We start from the raw sequence: 19181 nt of genomic DNA on the forward strand, positions 1-19181 counted from the left end.
CAGCAGTCACGTGATGTGTGTGAAGTTTCCATCAAACACAGCCTCCAGCCTCCACCCCCCACCCCCACACTCCAGTGATAACTGTGATAACTGTGACCGTGACATTGTATTGATCACAACAGTAGAGTAGACAGTGTACGCTCAGTCTCAAAAGCCCCACACAAAATGTCACTCACAAGGATATTTTATTTATTTATGTAAGCCTATTTTATTTATTTTTGTTAAAATAAACAAAAAAAGGATACGTGTCCACTCACTATCTTGTGCAAACAATTCAGTCACAGAATCTCACTATTTTTAATGGAAATGAATGTTATGTGCAATAGGGATAAGAAACCGTCTCAAAGACACTGTCAGCTCCAACTGTGGAATGATGTTTTGAAATAACAAAGTCCAACTGTTTAAATCATTATTATATTTTGGAAAATAGTAAGCGGCTTTATTAATCAATTTCTTTTGTACATAAAAAGTTAAATTAAGCAGCAGAAGTTTAACAGGTCCACAAACTTTCACCTAGTTGGAGCAGGAGCACGTTTATCTCAGAAAGTTCAAAGTTCACGGCCTTTGCAGCTGCGTGTCGCTCTGAGCTGATTGGTCAAACCCTCGCCTGATTCAGGCAAAGTTTGTGCCATGTCACTTTCCAAATCATCACAAAGAAATGTGCTATACTGCAGACAGTGTTTATTATAATAGCTGATGTATAATATGGGACAGAACATGCAGTCATTTTACAACACAGCCTGATCCGTGTGTTCAAATAATGAGATGTACAACGAATAATATATTGATATAATGAGGATTTATAAATTACATAAATGCTGTTTCATTCTTTATTACACTAAATGTCATGCAGATGCACATTGATTGCATGCACTTATAGGAGATCAATCAATGATTATCCACCCTGTTTACCTCTGTGACATAATTTATGTTGTTACACTGAACATAAAAATAAGATAACACAATATTTTATGCAATAACACAAGTAAAAAGACTGCTTGGATGATGCAAGCACTACATGTTGTCATGTATCAGCTGATTGCACAGACACAGTCTTGTATGACAGGAGCACAGCAGCAGCACAGGAAATGAGGTCAGAGGGAATTCCCCTTTTGCATCTGGGCTGAAGCCATAGTTCATCACAATTAATACAACAAGGCTTTGAAGAACCAGATAAAGTGTTTCAGGTAAGTGCAACTTCTGGGATAAGCTTTTTATTACATGTAATATTTATATTCTCCTTTATCAGATGTGTCCAGGGCACCTCAAAAGTTAATATTTATGTAAATCGGTTGAATATAGTTTAAACATTGCTTCAAAACTAATTACAGTGATGCAAGCTTTTGATAGCCTTATGTCTGCACTTTTCTAGGGAGCAAAAGAAAAGAATAGCTACCTATAAAGGGGATGGTCTCAATCCTCAAACTGCACTGAGCTGTCATTGGACAACACATGCCAACGCTCAATTTTCTTATCTTTGTTCTTCAGGCATTCATACCAATGCTTCAGACATTCACCTTTAGCCTGGATACCCAGCTGACATCCCCCTGTCAAGAACAAAGCACACTGTAACATGGAGAACAATCGGAGGAGCCTGCTGTGACCACACATGACACTTACCGATAAAATCATTGGATTTGCCCATGTCATAATCCCACACAGAGATGTCGAGAGATTTTTTGGCAAGTTCTCCATGTTTTATCTCATAACTGAACTCCTAGAGCACAGTGAACTCAGAGTCAGATAATAGGGAACAACTGAAAAAAAAATAAAGTTGTTTTAAAACAGCACCTCATTAAACTCTGGATTTAAAGTCTTCTTTTTTGTTTGTGTTTTGTTTTTAGCTTTCTTTCCCATATCAGGCTTGAGACATCTACAACATTCAAGAGATATGAACAGTAGAAACTTTATGAGGTTATGAGTTTTAATTAATTGTGATTTGTGATATATAACACATACATACATTTTGACAAAAGGATCAGAGTACCCATTGGAGTCCATAGCAGCCAGGTGAGCACAGCGGACCACACCTACAACCAGGCAGCTCTTCTGACTGTTGTACATCAGTGATACAAGGATGCGTCCTCTCTCCTCAGAATCATCACCGTCGTTCAGCTAAAAAAATGGACCATTAATCATCAGTGATAATAATAGAGCTAGTAGGATTACACTGGGATTATCTGTTAATGGGAAATGTAGTTCTGCTTAAGAAACACTACACTTGCATCGCATTGGGGCATAAAAGTTACTATCACACGTGACATCTCTACAGTTTAAAATCCCTATAGAATTGTTAAGCGCTGATGTCACTTCGTGGTCCAACTGGAACTTCACAGGTGATTTCTAGCTTTTCTAAAATTTTACCATAGTGTCGCTCTACTGTACTCTCACCTTATTACAGAAGTTGCCTGAGGGCCACCATTGTCATTTGGGTTGTATTATTTTGTACGAGGCTGGCGATTTTGACAGCAAATAAATTCTGTTCGAGCTACAGAGTCATTTTAAAGCCTCCCAGAGAATCAGTGTTGACTTGTTGACGCACATGAACATAGAATATTTTACACAAATCAACACTTTTTCCAAATACAACAACAAAAAAATGGGATTCCCTCTTAACCGGAAATGCCACCACAAAAAAGCATGGTTTAGAGCGTTTAGAGGCAAAACTGGGCGTGGTTGAATAAGGTCAAAGGTTTAAAATTAAGCTTGAAGGCAGATCAGAATTCTGTGTTTAATTGTCTGATTGCAGATTTGTTTACCTGGTTTATGGTTAATAATCTTGGCCTATCCACATGTAACAAAAAACACACAAAGTTCAATGTTGAAAGAACTTTAAGTCATAAGTTTGTGGAGTCAATTCCTTACAAAAATGATGAGGCTCAATATTTGGATAGTTCTTCACATTCCCATAGTTTCATACAGATACTCCTGCTTGCTAACCTAATGGTGTGTGCTTATACCGTACTTACGTCGTCTACATACAAAGCCATGCCTCTAGATGAGCCTCCAAGAGTCTTTTTCACCTGAGGAGGTATTCACATATGAGATGTATTTATGGAGACAGATAGAGATATTTTCTTAAGACAATGCAATTTGAATACCGGTATAACTCTCTCTAAGCAAATATTGAAATTTTTCTTTTGGTTGAATTTGAGTTTCTTGAGGGCCACCCGTGTTTCACCAATGAATTCGTTGTGTCCAAATGTGTCTTCATCGCTCACTGAAAGCCTTGGGCAGTGACAAATCAAATTGTTACCCAATTATTAATACACTAGAGGAGATAGTGCCAAGCATCAGTAAATTATTACCGAAGGGTTTTACGTGACATTTCTTCATCTGTGATCCCATGGTAGACCAAAGTTTCATTCCACACTGGATTCAACGTGTTCTTTAGCGTCTTGGTACGAAGCTTGTTGGACTAAAGAATACATCCAAGCACAGTGTAAACGACAAATTACTAAAATTATAATGTGAGGTGAAATGTTGTTCTTATGGGGACAGAAAAAGGTGTACATCAAAACCTGCTCAAGACCAGTGTAACAAGACCAAAACATAAGAAAAAAACACGCAGCAGCTCATTCACTCATAATAATTGATTAAAATAATGAATGGATTAATAATGCTCGCTAAATGATTTTCACCCATTGACTCCTGTGTGCCACAGTTTCCATTTCACATCTAGCCCTGTGTACATCTCATGATATTACTTTTAAAGATTTGAATATATAATAGCAAAGGGGTTTCTTATTAGTTAGTGTGAACATTATTGTGATGTTGTGTTTATACATGAACAGTGCTAAATGTGGACATATCAGAGTCCACAATAGGCCAACAACAAACAGCAAAGTCCCAGAAAGGCCGGGGGCAGCCAGGTGGTACCAGTACGCAACATGGCAATAGAGTACAAATCAATATGCTGCTATGGTACAATAGTTGAATCCACTTAATATTTTATCCAATCATGTGTTTTGCACAAGCAAATTCCAATTTATGAAAGGGTACAAGGACTAAACAAGATGTGTTCAGCTTGTGACATAAGCATAGGAATGTGATACAGGTGTTGTTATGTTTAGGAGATAAAGTCTGACCAGACCTTTTGACAAAAGGAGAAGAGTGAATACTGAATAAAATAATAATAAAAATAAAGAGAGGCCAAAAAGAAGACAAAATATGGGAGATTTATAGATGTGGTGAAAGTTAGAAATAAATCTTAAAGCAGCACTTTGTTACTTTTGGGAGGTGGCATGTCATGTGCATGATTCCATGGAACTAAAAAGTTGAAAATAATAATTTATAATAATAAATAATAAGTTAATACCTTACTAGCTCCGGGTAGGAGATGGAGTTTTACATAAGGATCAGCGAGGCCGTTGGAATCCATTGCTTTCAAACCCTGTTTCAAATATAAACAATCATGGGAAACAGACACAATTGATTTCTAATACTGTTACACTGTTTGCAGCATCTTTTCACCTTTGCTTTGATGATACAACATTGTAAAGTATGGCTCTCTTGTTCATAAAGAAGACTGAACTCCAGCGATCCCAATGTTGCTGCAGAACAGAAGCACAAACAGCAGTGTTACCACTATTCACGATGTGTATGGCAATTGTGGTGATAATTAGAAATGATGTGCTAAGTAATATTAGCCAAGAATGTAGTCAAAGACGAAGTAGTAGTTCATCATTAGTAAAGGTTTTAGTAGTTGTAGCTGTATGGGCAAGATATAAATCAAAGGAATGTTGTTACTCACTGGCATCGTCTGAGTCATACTCATTGTCGTCGTCCTGTGTTGTTTCTGCAGTAGGTCTCTGTGGAAGAGGGTGGTGGGTAGTGTTATTCACCACTGGAGTGAGTCTTGGAGCTGGAGTGTTGGATGAGATGGAACTGGCCACAAGAGGCTGGTGTTTTTCTTCCATAACTGCAGGGAAGGGGACCTCTTCTCTCTGTTTATTTTGCACATCTGTAACACAATAAGTAGAATATTAATGCATAATATTTGCCTCTTGTTTGTTTGCTATTGTGATTACATTGAGTTTTTCCACTCTTTAATTAGTTACAAAGCTATACCATTAAAACAGTTGCTTGGAAAGAGTGGTTTCCCGATATTTCCAGAAGGCTGGTGCTTTGAATCTCACTCTGATTATCATTCTCTAGAAAGTGATAGGATATATATTTATTTTATAATCATTAAAATTTGATATCCCATCTATGCTGCCTAGTGGTGTAGTGGTTTAGGGCGGCACACATTTGTTACCACTTTGGTTTGTGGGTTTGACATCTGTGCCGACTGTTTGTCAAATGTTTCCACCCCCTCTTTCCCTGTTTCACACTACGCTCTCCTGTCTAACAAAGCCAACGGGCCAAAACATCTTTTAGAAAGTAACTAACAGTAGTGTCCCATCTGAGTAAAGCTTTGTTAAGATTTTTGCAGTATGATGTTGATTCTTGAACAGCATATCCACCTGAGCTGCAGAGTGCCTGTTGAGTACTAGCCCGCAGGGGTTTGGGGGCTAGCACATGTCCCTCTGTTTTCATTACCACCGTTGGACAGGCCTGACCCTCATTACTTCTGTCAGCTGTTGTTCTCGCCGTCTGCTCCCATTGTTCTGATCCAGAGGACTGCGGGGCCAGTGGCTCAGCACCAGCCTCTGGGGAGACACAACAGAGATGCAATGATGCCTCCTAGTCTGCTTTCCTAAATACACTGGGGTAATTAGCATGTGTCACTGTCATTGTTGTATAAATTCATGCCAAAATACACCAACTGCTCACTTTGAAAGAACAATATTGTTGAGGACCAGTCATTTTGTGTATATATTTTCTCTTTGTTTTTTCACATTTAGTATTGTTTTTTGCAGTGAAGATTTTGCAGAACATTTTGTTTATGAATACATTAATGAATCTGGGGTTTGTTATGTCAGTGTATCAGTGTGTGTCAGTCTTGTGCTTGCTTTCCTTCAGTCACTGTCAACATTATGTGAAAATAATGGATGTGATTCTGGTTCGCAGTATGGCATTAGGCAATAACAAACAATGACATGCATTTGTGTAGTTTGGCAGCGCTTAATCTATGCCATCCCCAAAATGTTAAAACTTTTTATATTTTTGCAGCATCAAGTGTGGTCTGGTGCAATGTGGACATGTAGATGAGTGTGACAGTTATCTTTACATGTCTGCCAGAAAATGTCTACTTTAGTTGAGCAATGCCCTAAAATTATTTTAAAAGTGCATTACTTGGCTCTTGATGAAGCATGGGTTTTTCTTGTGGTCTGTTTTGGTCATCTGGAGCAGAACTGGACTCATTGCTGGACTCATGGCTGGACTGTTGTGGTTTAGACAGAGGGAGGAGGCCTGGTAGAGGCTGCAGCTCTCTTCCTTTGAAGAACCAAGCTCCTGACCGTTTCTGCACCTTGAAGACAGCAAGGAAGACACACAATAACTCTCTCTGTTGATTTGCAAATAAGCAAGTGAACAACAGCCATTTGGTTATTCATAAACTGAGCTAAAATGGACTTAATCAAAATGATCACAGAATAGTTTTATGGTATAATTGCATATTACAATGTTATGACTGGCAGAGAATATATTGGCATTGCTACAAACCCAAACAAACATATAGAGCCAACATTGTAACATAAATAAAGCTGCTAAAAGTGCAAAATGATACTGATTGTTGTAAATATTAGTCTACTCATTGCTTACTTCAAATACTAAGAACTATGAAAGATAATTTTGCCAGATCAATGGACACAGCACAGGACAAAGTACACAACTACAAACTCAGTGCTCAAAAATAGTTTGTGTGACAAAATATTATGACATTATTAGCCTTGTTTTTCTCACCTCTTGGTGCTCATTGCAGATTCGGCACAGCCACATTGGGCTGGCCCTGCTGTTGCTGTAGACTCCACATTTACTGCACATGTGCTACAAAGAACACAATTAACATGGTCAGATCTGGACAGATTCAATTTTCAAATGGAAAATAATTGGAATTATTCTTATCTTATAGTCAAGATAGCAATATCCTTATGTTTTGTGACTGACAACATAGACAGAAGGTGAAACATAATGCTATAAACAGCCTGTCATAAGAAGTTAGCATATGGCTGACTTGGCATGTATTATCTCTATAGGAAATCTCCAAGGAATGACATACTGCAACAATTGTATGTGTAAAGTAATGGGTGCATCTGCTGGGGCTGCACACCTACTTTGTTGCAGTGTGCACAGAGGACAGCTGTGACTCCCTGTGGTCCAAACCCTGCCCCACATATAAGGCAGAGCGACTGGCCATCACCACACGCAGTCTTCTTAATATTATCCAGCCGAGTGGAGAGGCGCCTGCAAACACATGCTCTGTAAGTCTTGATTCATATTGGCTAGCAAAGACACTTTCAGGTCATCTTCAGTTGATTAGAATGGAACAATTTGTTTCAGTGGTTCAGTAAAAAAAAAATATTTAATGATATTTCATTTGACTGGAACACACTGAACATTCATACTTTAAGGGGACCTTTTACTATTTTTCTCTTAAAATTAGTTTACTCATAGTTTTGATTAATTAATGCATGTTCAAGGGATTTTGCATCGCTCTATATTCAAGACTAGAGTGCTCAGAAAATTACTGTTTTCTCCCACCTCCCATCCCCACCCCTTACTCTGTGCTCACTTGTGATTGTTCAAAAAATTCAGACATTGGGTCATACATGTAGGGTTCATAATGTCTTGTAGCCATTTTTAACAATATAAACAGGTATGAAGATCTGCTGCTTGCTATGATGAAATAACACAGTTTTTAACAGAAAGTCACTAGACCCATTTCTATTATTATACAGTTTTAGATCTGTATTGCAGGTCACAATTAACAAAATTAAAATCTTGGATACGTTGAACTGAACTTTTTTTTTTTATTCTGTAGGTGTATGTAAACTGATATGACAAAATTAGTTAACATCTTACTCTATTCTCTGATGCTCCATGGCCTCCATCATAGCTGCACGAGCCAGTACACTGTTGATGATCTCCTTTTCCTCATCGGTGAGCTCTGCTCCCAGAGGGGCGCTGGACATGTTCATCATTCTCCAAATCTAGACCAAAAACACAACCACCCACACGCAGAGTAAGAAGCAGCTCCAAATGAATCTGCCATCTCCAATGGCTGCACTTGCACACAAGAGACATTAAGATCTGACATCAGCAACAAACTCTGTCACAAATATTATACAAATAATATAAATCTGCACTAAGAATGACATTTTTGCTAATTAAATGAAAGTACTGAAGACATAGAGGAAATAAATAAAATGCATGCAAAAAATGGTGTGTGAATCAGCAAGGCCATGTGGAATAAGGCAGAGGCCATGTGGAATAAGGCAGAGGCCATTTGGAGATGAAGAAAGTGGAGTAACTTGTTAGTCTTTTGTATTTTGTTAATGATGTCTTATATGCCCATTAAAGGGCTCAGCATTTTTGTGTGTGCAAGACACAATAATAAAATAAAAGCAATCAATCAATGTTTAGATCAATGAAGACTGTGGAAAAGAGTCGAAAAAAGTGGGTTGGATAGGCACAGGACTAGTGAGCCTTGGAAGAGGGATGATAATAAATGTGGCAGTGTCAAGGGTAAGATCATGAGGATGACCAAAGAGGGGATGGATGTAGGTAAAGACATTGTGTTGTACTGTATATATAAATTATGTATCAATGCATTTTTTCACCTATGTAATGCATTTTGAAATGATGAAAGGAGTTACTTTTCTCAAGTTGACTATAATATTGTCCAATTAGCATCTGTTTGATGTTTCCACAGAGATTGCGATGTAAGATAACACTGAGGTACTAAATTTATCTCATGCATAATTGCCATAAGCTTTGAAATTTTGTGCCACGGCCCTTGAGGCTATTCGGAAAAAAATATGAAAATGTAACATCAGTGTATGTTCTAACCCTCAATGTCAATGAGACAGAGTGAGACCTGCTTAGTATGAGCTCAAAGCAGTGCATCTTCAACTCAAACATGGCTAGAGGGAATTCCCCATCCGTCCAACTGTGGGGCAGAGGTGTTACTTGAAACACGACTGATGTAAGCTAATTTGAGCCATGGTCATTCCAGCTGAGCCACACTTACTGCTGTGTCATTGCCCCTGGACAATACAACTCCAAACATCTGCTGGTCATGACAAAATGAACACACCTTTCTCACTTGTACAGCTGCTCAGAAAAAAAAGGCTGTTAATTGAGTAGGAGTCAGATCTCTACGGATGCCTGGAGACATTGTGAAGAAGAACTCTCATTATCTTCTGACACAAGTACAGTTAAAAGAAAACTCTCTGACCCTCAGTGGCCCTTGCTGACAACTGACAATTTAGAGTAAGCGTATTCACTGGAAACAAGAGCCTAAAATCTGGGGCAAGCAACAAATTAACAAGTGGATTCAGCCTGTTAAGTCGTCAAAACAGTATGGTAGCAGATGTGCAGTGAACAGCAATTGAGTAGAAATATTTATTTGTAATTGCATTCTAGTTCAAAAGGAAAAATGTCACATGTTAATACCAATGATGGCTGATGTGGATACTGTGGAAAGCTGACAGATGTGTTTTCTGTGTTAAGGTGAGGGTCAGACACAAGAGCTGTGGGGGAGCTAATTCATTTATGACTCTGACAGTGCCAATAGTAATCAGTACAACCTCAGGACCGCTTAATCAGTAAAGATGTGGGACCGGTATAGGACAGTGAAAGCGTGAATTTCACAAGGTGCAACCAATTAATACTTTGTATCTTGCAAACTTTGTATACTTTTCTTTGTGTACTTTAAATCTTGCACAGTTGCCAAGTTGAGATAATGCTATATACAAATAAGCTAGATGATCCTTCACTCATAAATGGATTCTATGGACTCGCACCAATTCTTTAACAAAATCATCTTCAGTCATAAGCTCTGGTGGCATTACTTTTTCTGGTTGAATAGAATTTCCCACAACTGCAGCTCATTTGTTTTTTTGCTTGGACAGTTTTCCAGCTCTGGATCAGCTTCAAGTTCACTTGCATGTCTACCCAATGGTGAGATATAGTTATAGCTTACAGAGATAACGTAAATAACATGTTGGGGTCAGTGGTGGCTCTGAGCGGCAGTCATGTGACCTGAGCATCTAACAATAGATGAATGTACATGACAGTGCTATTTGATTCTCAAAATCACTCTTTCAGTGAAAGTGAAGACACAAACTGCTTTCAAACGGCAGTGCACAATAACACTGACCCCATTTTCACCCCATGAACCCTCAACTTGACCTCCCATGGGTGTACTTTACAGGTGTAGCTTTTTTTTTCTTTTTTTTTTTTGGTAATCTGCAGGTCAAGCTACAAGGCATTATGACCAGAGAGGTAAGCATTTCACAGTCATGAGGTTAGTGGTGTCCATAAACAGGGTGGAGTGATCTAATGAAGCTGAGAGGTGTAGGCTGCAGTAAAGACACAGGATGTTGCTGTATTGATTGTAGAAACATGAGAACTAAGCTAAAAGAAATGAGACTTGGAGTAATTACTGAACCAGTACAATCGAATGGACATTCAGCTGAGTAGGCAGCTGAGATTTCACATATAAACCACTGTATGTTATGTAAGAGTGAGACTAGTTAATGCTCTGTGTACTTAAAAGGGTCAAAGTGGGTCAGTGGGCACCGACTAAGAGCGTTGCTTTAAAGTAAGGTTTTCTAGTATTTTATTTTGGCATCTGTATTTTAAAATAATGTCTTTTAGTACATTTTAATTTTTATTTAATATTATTTACTTGTCTATTATGTGTATTAATTGATGGGCTAAAATTCAATTGTCCTTTTCTTCCACTAATACATTTACATGCATTCTTCATGCTGTACCATTTGTATTGTATTAGCCATTGAATTTCTCTCCATAAAACTAGTATTTATCTGTTTTAGCATAGCATAGCTATACCTATAACCATAGTGTTACAAGTTGGTCTCAGGCATGTGAAATATCAGTCAAACATGAAATCATATCAAGTACAAATTATGCAATGTTTACACGCCTGACCAAACAATGGACTTTAACCAAACAAACCTGTACACATTAAACTACCTTGTATGAATGAATTTTATAATTGTAAATTGTATATGGATGTGGTGACTGATGTTGAATGGGACTAGTTTTACTTATTGATTGACTGGATGAATAATTGTATTAATATACAGTGTATTTTATTGGCATGTATGCCAATTATGACATCAAGCTATCCAGAGACTGTAGATGTAAATTAGCAATTTTGCTATAACTTGCAAACATATTACCATGTTGTGTAGGTCAATCTTTTTAAGGTGCAATGTCCCTGATGAATAAACAAATAAATTAAACTAGCTAAACTTCTTTTAGCCTCCCTTTTAGTCATCATGTCTATAAATGTGCGTGAGATGTTTGCAGTGAAATATTTTCTAATTTATGACACCAATTTTGGAGCTTGCAAGACATCTTCTCGTACAATGTGTAATGGCAGGTAACATGCATTTATGCATTACAATAACAATGTCAACATATAGCAAAAAAATACAAGATGCTCATGTCAAACCTATAATTCTTATGACCACACAACAGCATTTTTGTAAGGCTTCTCCTTGACCTTCGCCTAAGTCACGTCTGTTCATGAAGGTATGATTTACACCTGTTTTATGGTGTGATCTGACTGTGAGGCAGAATAAGCCCAGGGGGCAGGTGTGTAGGTGTGAGAGTGGAAGAGATTATGGGTATTGCACACATTGTTCAGGAAAATCAGGAAGACACACTGATATTTAAAAACATATATATTTTAAGAACTAACACACAAAGGCAATGTGTGTTAAGTAAAGGTTTTGTCATGTTACAGCATTAATATAAAATGACATGCAAGTACCCCCTGAAAGCCAGTGCTGAGAGGAGATCTGTCACACATGGTCAGCAGCAACCGCAAATGCATGGCAAATTGACATGAACTAAAAGGACATGGAGGCAGTTTAGCTTCATGAGAATATGCGGTACGCTTAAGTGCATGATTGCATACTTGCTACGCTCAGTGAAAGTTCAATTCACAGCACAAAGCAAGTTGTGATTGTGGATTCAGGAAAAAGAAAACATCTGCATGCTTTTTTCTCATGCTTTGAGGCTTATGAGGTGATTTGGTGGTCTTAGTGAATGAATAGCTGAACACAACATTGGAGCATAGCTTATTAAATTCAAATTAACTTCATAGATTACAGTCTATGATTAGAATTTGGGGACGGTGAAATGTAAATCACCGCACAAGAAGACAAATTGGCTTTTGTCATATTTAGGGCTAATCATTGAGACACCTGTTATGATAATATAAAAGATTTTTTTTAAATATAATCATTATGTGATAATCATTATTTAATTATATTTTTAACATAATCATTGTCTGATCAACAACATTTCTATCAAATTGAGCAGTGATTCATGGTGGTCACAGTCATGACTCTAAAATGAGGTTAGTCATCTCAGGAAACCTACTTTGGGAAACTATCCTCGAAACAAAAGCAAGTTCCCCTGTTATTTGCGGTACACAGAACATTCCCTGAGGAGGCAGCACACTCCCCTCTGAATTACACAAATACAGACTCATCTCTCTGCCCGATGCCTCTGTTCACCCTCACGGTGCCCCACAGCTGTGACAGAGAGCTCCCCACATGCTTACGTCAGATTCACCAAGCATCATTTCACTCATCCATCATGCATCTAAGCATTGATTCACACTGCTCTATCCTCCTCCTCCTGTTCGGCTCTTAGTGCAGGCTTAGCTCTGGAGTCTGGAAGCAGCTTATGGGGCTTATTTCGGCAGAGAAACATCTCCACCTCCTTTATCCTGTGTCTGATGACTCTGTGGGAGTATTAACCCTTACATACGCACATGTGGACCTCGTCATATAAACGGTAGAGACAGACCACCATAGAGGCTGCATTATATGACTATGCTGATCTTTATAACAAGGCTCAAGTCAAGGACCCAGATCTCTATCCCACAACAAATGCCATCTAATAAAAATAGTTGACTTTTCACAATTGAAATTTGCAACCTCTTGAAATAACCAGGGAATATAACATGGCTCACTAAATTACCAAAGAAACAAGGAACTAACCTATAGGCATGAATAAACAGAGAGGTGGAAATATATACACTTAAAAGACCAGAGCTCAACAAAACTCTCAAATAAAGCAACCACAGTTGCAGAAGCAGTGTGCTGCTGGGCAAATTTCATGTCATACATTAGAGCGCATTCAGTCTGTATTTAACTCAAGCATTGGCGAAACGCGGGGGGTGTAAGTCCAAAATAGTGTCTGCTTGCTGTCACCCTCTGTATGGGAATAGCTGTCTAAGAGCCCCTAAAGCAAGTGTAAGCACAAAAAAGTTTTGTTAAAGCGCACTGGGAAAAGCATTGAATCTGTAAATCATGACACCCCAGGGAGTTGTCCATGTGCCACATTATAGTGAGGTGTGGGATACCGATTTGAGGGGTGTGATTGTCAGTGCAAGACAGATGAGATAATGATAAATCAGCACCGACATGAGCCTGCATTGATTCATGTCCTGTTTACAGCCAGGACCACTCTGGGAGAACCAGAGTGATGAAGAAATGATGGTGGTGCACAGCAGCGATTAACACTAAAATCCACATAAGATTATACAGACTCTGGGGAGTTGGTAACGGAAACCAATACCACCAACTATAACTATAACACTTGGACGAAAGGATATGGCACAAGTGGAACATTGCAGACTATTCTTGGCATAATACAAATTTATATAAAAATGGAACTAATATTTAAATGAAAAAGGAAATATGAGCAACAGCGATAATTGAAATAAATAAATAAACAACACATCTACTTCTTTCTAATCTTCATAAAATGATGACACGTACCAAACTGTGTTTTAATGTCTCTACTTCTAAAATATGGAAAGTTATGCATTTAAAATAATTTTAAAGTAACATTTTTCATCTGTGTTTTACAGTCTCAAATGATGAATTTCTATTGAATAACAATATCTCACTATAAGCAATTTCCCACACTGTTAATCAATGAACAATAAATGAGAAGATTATTGCATGTATGAGATTTTGGACTGTGATATAAATGAATCAATAGTGCCTCCTTTGCAGTTTCCATTTCAATTTTATTCTTGTAGATAATTGAAGCATGTTTAAAGACTTGCTGGAGTATATTTTTAATTTGTTGTAATAAGCAAAAACAAGGATTCTAGACTTGTGTCAGTATAATGGGTAAATTCACCAATAATGAAAAATTTATGGGAATATCTATTTAGCTTATTGTTTTTAGTTTTGTTTTTTTACATTTTATCGTTACATTTTGTGTCAAGCTCAATTTTTACACAGTATCAGCAATCAGCATCTTTTCACCTCATAAACAGTGTGATGTAAAGCTATTATAAAAGTGGAGGAGGATGTTGTCTAAGTGCTCAGTGCTGTTAGATAGACAAGAAAAATGCATTACATTATTATCACACCACCAGGGATGTAATTTGATCACATACATAATCTGCTTATATTCTTAAAAATATATATTTTAAAACTGAGAGTCTCACAAGTCTTCTATTGTCTGGCCGTGGTGAACCCAGTTGCCATGTTAACTAAGATTCTATAAATACATATGCACATCTCCTGAATGTATTTGGGCACAATTCCTTTTTGTTATTTTATGCTGTTTTTGTACTACAGCTAACAGCATATATTCAAATAGGCAACTTTCAAAGGTGTGACAGAGGGATTCTGATACTGGATACCCCATGCGAGTGTGAGTGAGTGACTGAGTGTGTGTCATGATGAGCTGCTCCAATAATGTTCCCAAATGCAGAGCACCACAATACATCAACTATGGGGACAAAGCATTTGAACTCTCCAAATGGGTGCTCATGTGCAACACACCTCATGGGTGAAAAATCATGGTTTTAATTGATCGTTTAATGGGTTAAGTTAAAGTGTTGACCCCAGTCCTGACACTGTCTTTTGATTAAAGAAGCATTTTGTCCAGCCTGATAGGAAAAGGTGCAAAAATTAAGTATGTGTAATTGGAGCTTCTTGACAAAATGGGGCAAAACCTGCATCCAGGTGTGCAGTTGCAAGGTTCACCTCAATTTCAACTCTGGGCTGCTCCAGAGAAGATTATGTGCACTTTGCTTAGGTAAACATGCAAAGTGCACATAAGACCAAGACATTGTTTTTGAGTAAATGATTTAACAAGGTGACACTTGAGGGTCCAAGGATTCCTGAACCATTAAGTTGAGTTGTCAGTTCTCCATTTTGCTAATCCCCCACAGACTATTGACATCTCATTACCTTTAAGGAACTGTATGTATACAGTTATGAACAAGATATCACAATAACAGCTGAATCTGGGTTGCCATTGCCTTAACCTGCATATAGAGGGCACATGAAATGTAATTTCATTGTTTGTTTTTATCAATGACAAAGGAATCAATCAATCAACATACCTTTTCTCTCATTCTCGTGTGAAAGCTTAGAACTTCCAGAATTCACTCACTGAACTGCAGGGACTGCAGTAAGAGCTACAGTTGAAACCAGACGTTTACATACACTATATTTTTTTCTCACTGTGAAATAAAACTAAACTTTTCCTGTTTTAGTTCAATTAGGATTACCAAAATGATTTCTATTTGCTAAATGCCAGTATAATGACAGAAGGATTTTTTAGAAAATTTTTCATTACTTTCTTCAAAGTCAGAAATTTACTCACAGTAAGATTACTACGCATTTAAACAATTTGGAAAAAACCCAAAGGATGATGTCAGCTATTTGGAAGCTTCTGAACGTTGAAATTGACAAGATTTGAGTTAGTTAGAGATGCATATGTGGATGTATTTGAAGGCACACCTGAAACACACTGTTTTCCTCATGGGAAAGGTGAAAGAAATAGACCAAGATAACAGGAAGAAATTGTGGACCTGCCCAAGTCTGGTTTATCCTTGGTTGCAATTTCCAGGTGTCTAAAGCTGCCACATTAATCTGTTCAAACAATTATACACAAGTATAAACACCATGGGAATGTCCAGCCATCATACCTTCCAGAAATGAAGCAAAAGACCGTGTGAAGATGCTGCTGAAGCTGATCAGAGTGTGTCATTATCCACAGTGAAACAAGTACTGTATCGACATGGGCTGAAAGGCCACTCTGCCAGGAAGAAGCCATTACTCCAAAAGTAAAAATAAAAAACAGATTACAGTTCGTAAATGCACACAGAGACAAATAATTAATTTCTGGAGACATGTCCTGTGGCCTGATGAAACTAAAATTGAGCTGTTTGGCCATATTGAGCATTGTTGCATTTGGAGGAAAAAGAGGGAAGCCTGAGAACACCATCCCAACTGTGAAATATGGGGGTGGCAGCTTCATGTTGTGGGGTTGTTTTGCTGCAGGAGGGACTGGTGAACTTCACAAAATAGATGGCAGCATGAGGAAAGAACATTATGTGGAAATACTGAAGCAACATCTTAAGACATCAGCCAGCCAGGAAGTGAAAGTTAAATCCATAAATGGGTCTTCCAAATGGACAATGACCTAAAGCATACTGCCAAAGTGGTAACAAAGTGGCTTGAGGATAACAAAGTCAATGTTTTTGAAGTGGTCATCACAAAGCCCTGGTCTCAATTCTATTGAAAATGTATGAGCAGACCTGAAAAGGCACATGCGAGCAAGGTGAACTACAAACTTGCTTACACCAGTTCTGTCAGGAGGAATGGGCCAAAATTCCTGACAACTATTGTGAGAAGCTTGTGGAAGGATATCCAAAATATTTGACCCAAGCAATACGGTTTAAAGGTACCAAATACTAATAAAGTGTACGTAACCTTCTGAGTTTGAAGAATGTAATGGAAAATTGTCTAAATAAAACCCTTTTTTCCATTATTCTGACATTTAGCAAATAGAAATAATTTTGGTCATTCTAATAGACCTACAACTTCAAAAGTTTAGTTTGATTTCATGTCAGACAGGGAGAAAAAAGAAGTGTATGTGTCTTTCTATATAGTGTATGTAAACTTCTGGTTTCAACTGTATATTTGATTTGAGCAGGTTTACCTCATATCTGGGAACAAAGTTAGGTCATTGTTTAAGCAATTAAGATTAGATTACTACATCTTATTTTCTCCAAATGCCCATGTGGGAAAAATGGGCTGATAGAAACATTTCCACTGAGTTCAGCATCAAAGACGGTTGAGTTGGCGTGAATGGTTTCAGTTCAAGCACAATAGCTGCATCAGTCAGCACCTGCAGGCCACTCAACGGGCTGAATAATCCTTGTCCAAGAATCGCACCATCATCCAGGGTCGATAGGGATGATTATACTGGTCAAGGAGGGAATTAGAGAGCCATACAAGGAGCATGGGAATCTACAGCGGGAAGTAGAAATCAATCGTACCATGGTAGAGGACAATAGAGCAAATCAATTTCACACAATATAGGCCTCCTTAATTACTCCATATCCACTTCATGTTCCCATTATTTAAATTAAACTTAAAGACACAGGTAAGCTACTTTAGGGTCACAAGACAAATAGGCTATAAAAAGCTTCAAATGCAGTTTTAGTGTGATGGAATGAAAAAAATGTACACACAATGTGTACTGAATTAATTACACCATCAATTTTTACTCAGTATGTGTCCCCTGCAGGGCAAAGACAGCTGTACTTAAGTTGAAACAAGATACACTCAGAGCATGTCTTGTAGTAATTAAATCTATTCCTTATGGGCATCATTAAGTATTCATACATATATTTGCTTGTATCGTTAATGGCTGCATAACAAAACAAACATTTCCAAAACTAAATATTAATAATAATACAAACAAGGGGTAAAAGTAAAGGTATAGCCTATAGGATTATTAACTGAATGCGAACTCATTTTCATCATTTAATTTCCACATCTTCAAATTCTATAAAGTGAAACTTTCCAAGGAGTTTCTGCGCTTATGCTACGTTCCTTGGCAGGTAAAATGTGAATTTCGAGGCCTACCTGAAGTCTTCAGACAGATGTGTGTTTGTGCTGATCCTTCAGGGTGAAGTGCCGCGGCTCAGCATCCTGCGCTGGAGTCCGCTCTTCTCCAAGAGCGCAGCTTCCACACTGTAGTAAAGGCACGCTCCGCCCCCACGCCCCCACCCTCATTCACTCTAAATAAATCTGTCCACGCGCATCTCATCAACAAATGAAAAAGGTGATGCCGTATCTGCAGACCAATTCAAGCACAGTTTAACTCTAGAGTTCTGATGGTTTTGTTTCAAATCAGCGCTGGTTCAACAGGCAGGTGCACCTCACTGTGCGTGAGCTCTGCCTCCATTAGGCTGTACACACGACTTTTTATTTACATGGAACTAGTAGCTCTATTTCTGGTGCTTTGTAGAGCCTCAAGCTGAACAGCTGCACTTAGGCCCATTGTGTGTATACAATACAGATCATGCAATAGGATTGCCGTGTGTGCAATTAGAAACCATATTATTATGTAATTCTGCCATCCACAAAAAGCTGTAACGTGAATGTTGTACGGTCAGTATAGCACATAATTTCAGTCACACATACGCTATGTGAGTCAGAATCCGATGATTGATATGAATGTGTGTCTATAGAGCACAGATCTTATAGGTCGATGCTTCAGCGGCCTTCGTTTATTCTGCTGTAGTTTCTTATGGTGACCGCCTGCTGGCGCCCTGCTGTGGCCCACAAAAACTGCCCCATCAACAGAACATCTTTGTACCTGTAGTGAAGAGTGCAAATTCCCCCGCTACAAGGCTAGATTATTTTACATGATGTAGGGGACTGTCCACAGTATTTCACACATTCCACTGTCTGAAGTTTGAAATGTACTGGACATTTTGCTCATTACATCTAAAATTACTGCAGACACATTCTCACGTAAAAACCTCATGAAAATAGAGGAGAATTTGTCTTTGCTTTGCATATAATCATGTTGTGCAACTTCACAAATTATGCAATTTATAGATGTGGGTGGACTTTAGGGTTGGCCTTATGTTTGTGATATAAAACAAAAGTCTCATTTACAATACTGGTATATATTTTTAACTGTAAAGTAAAAAATATCTTTGGGTTGAATGAAAAAAGCGAAAAATAGGGGGAAAACTCCAA

At 38.1% G+C, this 19181-nt stretch overlaps 1 protein-coding gene across 1 annotated transcript; it reads right to left on the bottom strand.

The window, feature by feature from the left end:
* Positions 1-986: 986 nt before the first annotated feature.
* Positions 987-8131, bottom strand: rph3aa (rabphilin 3A homolog (mouse), a). The gene is made up of 15 exons (XM_055231973.1): positions 7966-8131; positions 7218-7347; positions 6847-6930; positions 6293-6412; positions 5466-5637; positions 4754-4963; positions 4474-4553; positions 4319-4393; positions 3309-3418; positions 3102-3228; positions 2970-3023; positions 1964-2115; positions 1792-1873; positions 1621-1717; positions 987-1547 (listed from the first exon to the last, which is right to left on the bottom strand). The coding sequence occupies exons 1-15, from the start codon at positions 8082-8084 to the stop codon at positions 1414-1416; spliced, it is 1746 nt and encodes a 581-aa protein (XP_055087948.1). The 5' UTR covers positions 8085-8131; the 3' UTR covers positions 987-1413.
* Positions 8132-19181: the final 11050 nt, after the last annotated feature.

Source organism: Periophthalmus magnuspinnatus, chromosome 23 (assembly GCF_009829125.3).
Source record: "Periophthalmus magnuspinnatus isolate fPerMag1 chromosome 23, fPerMag1.2.pri, whole genome shotgun sequence".
In the NCBI taxonomy this organism is placed as follows: domain Eukaryota; kingdom Metazoa; phylum Chordata; class Actinopteri; order Gobiiformes; family Gobiidae; genus Periophthalmus; species Periophthalmus magnuspinnatus.